The sequence below is a fragment of the Lactuca virosa genome, chromosome 4, assembly GCF_052849685.1.
Source record: "Lactuca virosa cultivar CGN04683 chromosome 4, Lactuca_virosa_CGN04683_v6, whole genome shotgun sequence".
NCBI classification, from domain to species: Eukaryota; Viridiplantae; Streptophyta; class Magnoliopsida; order Asterales; family Asteraceae; genus Lactuca; species Lactuca virosa.
The window spans coordinates 153,201,755-153,211,354 of NC_136429.1; the positions used below are offsets into that span (position 1 = coordinate 153,201,755).

The 9,600-nt window shown below is 35.8% G+C and overlaps 1 protein-coding gene across 1 annotated transcript; it reads left to right on the forward strand.

Annotated features, from left to right (window-relative positions):
- The first annotated feature begins 404 nt into the window (after positions 1 to 404).
- Positions 405 to 8,395, forward strand: LOC145107567 (uncharacterized). Its single transcript, XM_079044471.1, has 4 exons — positions 405 to 538; positions 757 to 933; positions 2,225 to 3,073; positions 8,032 to 8,395. The coding sequence occupies exons 1-4, from the start codon at positions 524 to 526 to the stop codon at positions 8,161 to 8,163; spliced, it is 1,173 nt and encodes a 390-aa protein (XP_078900597.1). The 5' UTR covers positions 405 to 523; the 3' UTR covers positions 8,164 to 8,395.
- The last annotated feature ends 1,205 nt before the right edge of the window (positions 8,396 to 9,600 follow it).

Sequence of the window (9,600 nt, forward strand, 5' to 3'; positions counted from 1 at the left end):
GACGATTAGACGGAAAAGTATCAAAATTAATAATTCCTTTTTTAAATAATTTCCAGTTCCTAGATGGATTGTCACTTTCACAGACACTATACCAATTTTGTTTGCAAAACTTACGAATTAATGGTTATTTTTAAAAATACCTTGAGTTTTATTTAAATCTTAGGTTTCTCTCAATTTGGTTAAATCTGATTTTAACGATTGAACTCAAATTTTGGTTTCCCTCGTGTAGCCTCCAGTTCATGCCACGTCATTTAAAACCACCTTGTGGCGCGCGCACATAGGAAAACATTCAGAATCTGGAAAATCGAACAAACCGGTCCAACCATATCACGGTTCGCAGGTTTAACCCAAAAGGGCAGTATCGTGAATTCAGAAAAAACCAGGGGTAAAACCGTAACAAGGGCAACAGAACTTTCAGTTCGTAACAGACAGCTGCTTACGAAGAGAGGCAACAACTAACCCTTTTCTCTCTCTTTAAGGTCTGAAACAAAAAAACTAAATCAATTTCTTCGATGCTTTAAGGATGGACGCCGACGAGGTAAAATTTCGACACCCACTTCGCGTACTCACGCCACCGCCGCCGCTGATGGCGGAGGCCGTCCCTACAGTTACTCGCCTGAGAATATAACACTTTAACCGTTTTTTTGTTCTTGATTTGGGTTTATTGATTTTTTCATCGGGGGATCGTGTTTGATCTTCTTTATTTACATTTTGTTGGTGTTTGATCTTGGGTTGTTTTGCATTTGACTGTTGCAGAGATTAACGGCTTTGAAGAAGGCGTATGCGGATATTATACTGAATACGGCGAAAGAAGCAGCGGCGAGGATTATGGTGTCGGAACGGAAAGCTCTTCGGTTCGAGTACGAGCTGAAAAACGCTAAAGAAGACGCGCTTCAGATGCTTCTGAGACTCAAACAGATGATGGATTCCAAGGTATAAATAAACACTCTCGAATTTCCGCATTTTCTTCGCGTTTTGACAAGTGGGGTTAACTTTGACGACTTGACTTTGAATTTGAATGAGGGTTTGTGTGTTGTAGGTGTACTGATGACTCGAACAGGGTTGAGTTTGTCTTGTTTGGAATCTTAGTTGATCTTTGCATTCCGATGCTTTTGTTAGATTGTTCTCTTAGGGTTGCAATTTGGATTAGAGTGAGCTGAAGTCAACTTTGTGTTATGAATTATCTGAGATAGACTTTGTTTCTTGTAGGTTATGTCTTGATTTTTGTTAAAGAGTGGACATATTTTGGGGGTTTTCTTGATATATGACAAAGTTTTGTTGATTAGTTGATCAATGAGGGGCATTTTGGAGTGATATAATGATTTCATTCATTTGGTATGGTTGGAAAAATTATACACTATATGATTTTGAATAAATGCTTATGTCATTACTTTAATCATGTGTGTGATTGTTTATGGGTGTGAATTGTGATTAAGGTTATTCTATAGTGACATAGTATTTGACCATTGGCTGATATAAGATGAAAAGATTTTAGTGAGTTTTAAGTACTGGATCACTCGTGTGTGCAAAAGACATGAACGCCCTTTTCCTCATCATCAAGAATAGCCCTAGGAAACTTATCCAGTCCCGTGTAATAAAGGCAGCCTAGAAGTCTAATCTTTTGACTCTTGTCAAGTTCTTTTAAGTTTTAACAAGACTCGATGTGTAAAGGACCTACTATATACTAGAAATTCCTATTTTATTCAAATGAATTTTTGCACATTGAGGATTATATATAGAGTATAGACATCATTTGATTATTGCCTTGAATAACACATCTTCTATATATAGACTTTATGTGATTTGCCCTAATGCAGGAAGAAATTCACAAACACAAACTTAAATACAAACAACTCGTTTTGGATTCCACAACAAACTAGTTGTTTTTATGGGTAAGAAAACATGTCACATGTTCACATGTCAAAGAAAGCAACAATGCAATAAATGTATTACTAGCTTGCAATTCCTATATGCCTTGGTGCATCAAGTCTTTCAACACTAGTTTAAGAAAAAATAGGCCAACACCCAAAGAAGTTGAAAATATGTTGTCTCACTCACATTAACACACACACACACACACCCCTCTTTAGTGGGTGGTGTCAGAAAAGGATTTTTCACATTTCTCAGGGTGGATGAAAGAGATAATAGAGTCTTGATGTAATCAATGTAAGATTAAAGTACAAAACCCCAATTTTGATGAATACCCATTTGAAAATTTTGGCAGGCTAATGAAGCTGCAGTGGCATCATGCACCCAACAAAAGAAAATTGAAGAACTGGAAGCACAACTTCAGGAAGCTGAAGACATTGTGAAAGACCTGAGGGAAGAGTTGAGAGCAGTTGAAGCAGAACTTGAGAGGTTCCCAAGAAGCAAACAAGTAAAGCATCCTGTACAAGTAGACAATGCATCAATTCCTGAACCTCCTGCTACCGAAGTACAACCCAATTCAAAAAGCCAGAGACTTTATAATTCTTTATTTCCTTTAAAGAAATCTTTAATCAGCAACAGGGATTTACCTTCTATTATCTTGAGAAGCAAAGAAACCGAATTGTATAGAAATGGGTGTACTCAAAGAATCCGAGCATGCGAACGGACCCCACCAGAAATAGATGACACAAAACCCGAGTCAATTGTCAAAGAGGACGAAGTAGTTGATAAATTACATATAACACCCTCTGTGGAGGAGAAAGAAGTAGTAAAGGAGATGGATCTAACGGCTGGTAATTCATGTTTGACTTCTCCAAGTTCAGTCAAACTTTTAGAGGAAAACTCTGATAAAGATTTAGTAAGAATGTGTAATGGTGAAAGCAGAATTACAGAGAAAGATGGAATAATGCAACAGAAGAGCACAGAAATGGAGGAGGTTGAGCCACCATTAAAGAGTTCAGAAACAAAGGTTCCAAGTCAACCGTTGAGTGATAGAGTTATCAAGTACACGTTTCAGAGGAAGAGGAAAAGAGGGGCTTTGATTAATGGAAATGGTTCTAGTGAAAGGAGTGAGGAGGGGTCTGGAAAGGCAAACTTGAAAGGGGAATCAATATGCCTACAACATCAGCAAGTTGCTCTAACTCAGGTTGGTGATCTGTCTACATAGTATCAGTATGTCTTGATATTTATGCCTTGAAATCCATCAATTTACATAGTTTTGCAATTATATATATATATATATATATATATATATATATATATCTTATACTGATAGTTTATTGGATTGCGTATCTTTTTTGTTTTGTTCATATGTTGATTTATTAGTGAGACCAATGGATACTGGAGGCAGTGTCCAAGGTGCTCTCAAAATCTGGAGTGGGAGAATATGAGCATTCAAATGCGTAAGAATGCAAAATATGAGGCATTACATTATAAGCACTTAAACCCTAAGTAGAGCAGGATACAATTCAAATTTTCACAATAGTTGTGCAAAAGTCATTCCTTGTATTCATGAAGAATTCCGAAGGTTAGCTGTAAGAAACTCGAACTTTATCTGTAGCTTCTAGAAAGCAGCAACAATTTTAGCCTGAGACACCATGAGGAAACTTCTGCAGCAACAATTCATCAACTAACAATAGTCAACGATTAGGTAACCTTCCTTTATGTGACAACTCCAAGATCTTAAGTCACACAAAGGAGGTATCTAAGATAAAGAGATTTCGAGTCTAGATGTTGTCACCTTTATTGATGATCATACCCATATCACAATTCACAAGTATCACTTGGATCTTGCTTACAATAGAAAAATCAAAAGCGAGACTCTTTTTTCTTCTTCAAAACTTCCACAAAATGTTTAAAAACCAATTTCACACGAAGATCAAAGTCCTGGAAAGGCTTGAATTTGAGTCAAATCTAAGATCATATCTCAACGAAAAAGCTAATAAGCACTTTTACAAATAAGCATAAGTTGTTTTAAATAAGCAATTCCAACATTATTTGACTTTCGCCAATCTACTTAATCTTGGTGGTGAAAAACTTTAATCAAGTCTTATCCCATGTTCTTGATTCTGACTTCTCTCTTTTATTATTATTATTATTTTTAATCCTAGACTAAGCTCACGTTTCAACATCCAAATTCTTCACTACTTGGATACGTTACTTTTGTTGTTGAATATGGCAATGTAGGATCAAGTTGTAGGAGCCAAGTAGCCAAAGTTTTACCCTATGAAAAACATAGCCAATACCTATGGTTTTGCTTCATTCTAATAGAGGTTTGTTAGGTGTTTGATCACGATTGTTGATCCTCTCACTGTGATAGGAACGTGAATCCAATAACAGATAAATGGAACTAAAATATGAGATATATAGATCTAGGAAGCTATTTGATTACTAAATAGAATTAAGAACAAATCAGAAAGGAAATCCAAATGATTGTCCTCCTGCCCTAATAAGAAAAGTTCTCTCAAGAGAAACCTCTGCCCAAGCTAATGCCGATACTCAAAGCTTACAAAATACTCAATACCTCACTACTCCTATCACTACTCTATTTATGCTATTCTTGAGATAATTCTAGATAGGGTGCAAAATAGATAATAATAGATATTACAATTAAGTCCCCCATGTTTACCCATATATTTATATAAGACCCATAGCACATTCTCTATCAATACCACCGTCTTGAAGAAGAGGCTTGTCCTCAAGCCGGGAGTTAGGAAATTGACTTTTTGTTTGAAAGACACTTTTGCTTCTTTGATTGGACATTGTTGCCATGGAATCAACCATTGCTTCCTTTGTTTTACCTTGCTGTCAACACAACTAGTTTCCTTTCTTTCATTGGATTCAATCAACACAACTTCTTTCATTGATGGCTGGCCAAAAGATGACAGCTTTCTGCACTTTATAGCAACCTTTAAGGTATAATAGATGAAAAGCTTGAGCGTAGCTCGATATCCTTCCATTTCTTTCTTATTTTTGCCAAAAGTTATAATCTTCTCTTTGGTGGTGTTCCTATCCCAGGATTCTTTGTCCTTAAGAAAAGAGACAAGCTCGATTTCAAATGTACCAGTGGCATTAGGCGGCAATACTGCTAATTCTTGCTTGAAATCGATAAAACCAAAAGCATATTCTGGTGCAATACTCAGAAGAGCTACTTCACCTTTCTTCATCATCATCACAACTTCTTCAAGCCTATCAACTTCCTGCTCTTTATCTGCCTTGAAATTGAAAGGCTCAGTATCATCATGACCTTTCCTGATGAATACAATACCATACTTCAGCTTACCTACCAACTTAAATTGAAAAACAACCCCTTCATTTGGGAGTTGGAATCCCTCCCCTTCTTCTAAAGCTTTTCTGGATGACTTTCTTGTCATCTGTAATATCTGTAGGGACCCTCCATGATATTATTTGTAGTGTAGCATTTGCAGGGATGGAACCTTCATTACCAGATGCGATTTTTCCCTTCTCTCCAATTCCATATTCTAGTATGACTGTAGGGATGACCTTGTCCCCCTTCAATCTGGTGTTTAATTTCCGTTTGGCAATCTCTATCTTATCTTTATAGAAGAATTTAATAGCTTCTCGCAACAATAAGATCTTCTGATGGGTCCAACTGTTGGCTTCAAGGTCTCCATAAGCTTTGGTTGTATCATCCTTCATGAAAACAAGATTTGAATAACCAGTAACACATGCCTATTTGTTCAAACAATCCAAATATAATAGTGTCTCAACCATTTTGAGGGATTGATTGCATCGATTTTTATAGAGAATTCCATGAATTCTGTTGTTCAAACCAGAGTTTTCAATACTACTGGTAGCCAATTCTTGGTATATATCGGATGCTTTTATCTTACAAGTGGGTTTATAAAATTGGGTTAAGCGATCAATAGACCGCAGGGAGATTGCAGGTACAAGTAATTCGTCTTTTAAATTCACGGTGAGACAAGAGTCCTCATCGTGAAGCTCATGGTGCTGTGTTTTGGCTTCCGACTCAGAATTCGACGTCAGAGATTTCACGAAAGTTGAATAATTACATTTCAAATTTGAATCCTCGTCTTCCCCTTCTTGTTTAAACAGGCTCGTAGTAATGACATTACAAATAGGGATAACAATCAATTTTGGCGATTTGTAGGGTTTTAGTGGTAATTGAAGAGACGCAGTATTGGGTACGAGTGCTTGAGTGGTCTGTGAATTAGGCCCAATTGACTGCTCGGTCAAATCATGTGGGCCATAGTGCGAATTTAAATTGGAGCCAGAAGTATATTTTGATACCTTACCATTCACGCTTGGACGTTCTCCCGGAGCGGTGATGGCGGTGGCAACATGTCGGGCGAGATCAATTGCTTTCTCACAGGTGGTCGGTCGGAGTAACCTAAGCCAGTTCTTTATGTCCGCTTGCAAACCATGAATAAATATTTCAAGTCGTTGTTCCTCTGCTTGGTATGGAAGAAAAGTTGATAGGGCTTGGAAATTCTCTATGTATTCTTCTACATCCCCCTCCTGATTCAACGATCCTAAGTCATCGATCAGAGTGTAATCGTTGCTAATGGCTGGTCCCCTGAAGAATGAAGTCTCTGTCTCCATAGTTGGAGAAAAATGCTTGCATGTGGGTCGATGTAAGCCTTCCGTCATTTTTTCGAGTGATTTGGGTAGGTTATTAAGAGCCTGACACACCGATCTCACTAAAGAGGTAAGATCCCTTAACTGATCTGATAACAATTCAAGTTTCTTATCACGCGCATCCGTCCTTGCTTCAAGTTGAGTAACAGTTTGAGACTCCGGTGTAACCATGGTTGATTTCGATTTCCCGGCAACGGAACCAATTGATAGGAACGTGAATCCAATAACAGATAAATGGAACTAAAATATGAGATATATAGATCTAGGAAGCTATTTGATTACTAAATAGAATTAAGAACAAATCAGAAAGGAAATCCAAATGATTGTCCTCCTGCCCTAATCAGAAAAGTTCTCTCAAAAGAAACCTCTGCCCAAGCTAATGCCGATACTCAAAGCTTACAAAATACTCAATACCTCACTACTCCTATCACTACTCTATTTATGCTATTCTTGAGATAATTCTAGATAGGGTGCAAAATAGATAATAATAGATATTACAATTAAGTCCCCCATGTTTACCCATATATTTATATAAGACCCATAGCACATTCTCTATCACACTGGCAGTGTCAAATAAGGTTCTTTAGAATGGATTCAATCTGCCAATAAAGCATTTGAGAAAATCAAGGAGAACTTGGCCAAATCAAATTGTTCAATTTGTTTTACATAGATCATCAAGCTTTGAGGCATATGAATGTCGAAAGCAAACTCAACCCAAATGGGTAGAATTCCTCAAGTCCTTTATGTTTGCTTCAATGTATAAAACTGGAAGTTCTAACATTGTTGTAGTTTCCCTCTCAACAAGATATCTCATGCTTACTATTCTCAGTGTAAGGGTCAAACATTTGTACCTATTATTTTTCAAAATGATTCAAGAGTATAAAGAGGGCTTTTGGCCCTTATTCCTTTCAAGAACAACAAACTTTGTGTTCCTAAAGAAACCATAAGGGAGTCTATATTAAAGGCTTCCAAGTTGTATTAGGAGGGGAATCTTCTGATTTTGAATATACATAACATAATACATCAGCTTGTGAAAGCTATTTCGAGTGTTCTATGCATGTGATATGAGTCGATTCTTGATTCTTGATTATTCTTAGTCTACTGCTGTTGCTTTATCACTAACAGTATTCAACTTTTGCAAATCTCAACAATCTTGCTGCTGTTAAACTACTCTATTCAAGTCTTGTTGATTCCCACTTCTCTCTCTCTTTTTTTTTTCAGGTTTGAATTTTAAGCCTTTCACTAGTAGTTTCTAAATTAATACACAAGTTTATAAAGAAGTTGGTTAGTTTCTTAATTACTTAAAAGCTGATATCTCTGACTATAAATACAAGCTCCAGTGTAATCTTAAACACCCTGTTTCTCTAAAGTACATGTGTTTGAGTTAAATTATCAAAAACACAATAAGTTGTCATAGTTTTTGTGCTTTGTGTCTTCCATGTGTATTCAAAGATGACAGTTGATTAAAGCTTCTTTTTTATGCAGCTTGAGGAAGCAAGATTATTGAAGCTTGAGGAAGAAAGATATTTGAGCTACTTTATGTCCCAAAAAAATGGTGGTGATATAACAACAGATGGTGGAATTAAAGACAATCTTACAATCATAAAAGGCTTATAACTTTACTCATCTTGTGTCTATCAAGTTTATATGCTTCAATTCTCTTCGGCTTAATATTGTTCTTAATTTTACTTTTTAGCCCCTGTACAATCTGTAGTCTGTGCAGTGTTATTCACTGCTTGAGAATTTTCACCTTTAGTGTTCTGAATGATGAATGTTCTTTGCATAGTTTTGGTTCTTTGGGTACAACCGTTGTATCATGTTATCTTGTTCAAAAGGGAGCGTTTGATCATCTCATATCTTGTTTAAACTGGAAGGTTATGATCATGTTGTTGTGTTGCCTTGATGATATCATAGTAAATGGCATTAAGATTCTTTTGACACATGTAAAAGTAATATATGAAATAGGATAAACAAAATCATACTTATAAAACGGTAGTACTAGTACATTGATGAACATACAAGTTTTACGGAAATGTTATTACGAATTGATTTTCATCAACGGGAACATGAGGTAATGATGTTTTTTACAAATTGGATACACATAATTGTGAATATTTTATGCATGTTATATATATATATATATATATATATATATATATATATATATATATATATATATATAGGGCCGGTCCAATGGTTTTTCATGCCCCAGGCAAAATGGCATAACAATGCCCTATTTTAATGGCGTTGATCTATTTCGAACCTTTAAGAGAAACATAAATTAGAAAGCAACAATGTAACAAAACCTTTTATTTTAAGGCTCATATGTACACAAACTAACATATACAAACTTAGCTTAAAACACTGTCTTATTGCATTCTTGAAGCAAAAATACAAATTATTCTATCTCACACTTGCAAAAAATAACATTAAGTGCTAAAAATTGTCACACCTTTCAGTCTCTCTTATGTCTTTGTACATCATAAATGACTTCAACTTTGAAACACTCTTTTACAAGGATGCTACAATAACAAATACAATCAACATAATCTTATATACAAACAAACATTTAGAAACATATACATCATTGCAAAAGCAACACAGAAAACAGAGAACTCAAGACAATTAAACCAAAAGCAAACAGAAAACAACGGCATCAGTAGAAGATATCAACCACAAGGAAGAACTAAAAACAATCAAATCATGTGAACAACCCAAAGAAAACCCCCAACAATAGACATCTCCAATATAGCAACAAACTTGGGAACACAACAACAAAAGTTAACAAACTTTGATACAACAAAACCAATAAACTTTGTCTTTGCTGAAACACCAATAATGACATCCTACTTTCTGAGTATTACCAGGAATAACAATTAACAAATTTGTAAACAACCCATAGATACTAGGAGCAACAACTAACTTGTAACTTCACCGTGTCAATGTACAAATCTAAATACCACCAAACTTAAAAACAAAGCATCGTGACACCTCCAAGTGCAAATTCATTTTCAAGAATTAACAACCAAAACAAAAGTGATCTGAAAACTAAAA

Excerpts from the sequence above, each read along its gene's own strand:
- LOC145107567 (XM_079044471.1), top strand. Across the intron at positions 934-2,224 it reads AACAGATGATGGATTCCAAG|GCTAATGAAGCTGCAGTGGC; the intron begins GTATAAATAAAC and ends AAATTTTGGCAG. Across the intron at positions 3,074-8,031 it reads AGCAAGTTGCTCTAACTCAG|CTTGAGGAAGCAAGATTATT; the intron begins GTTGGTGATCTG and ends TTTTTTATGCAG.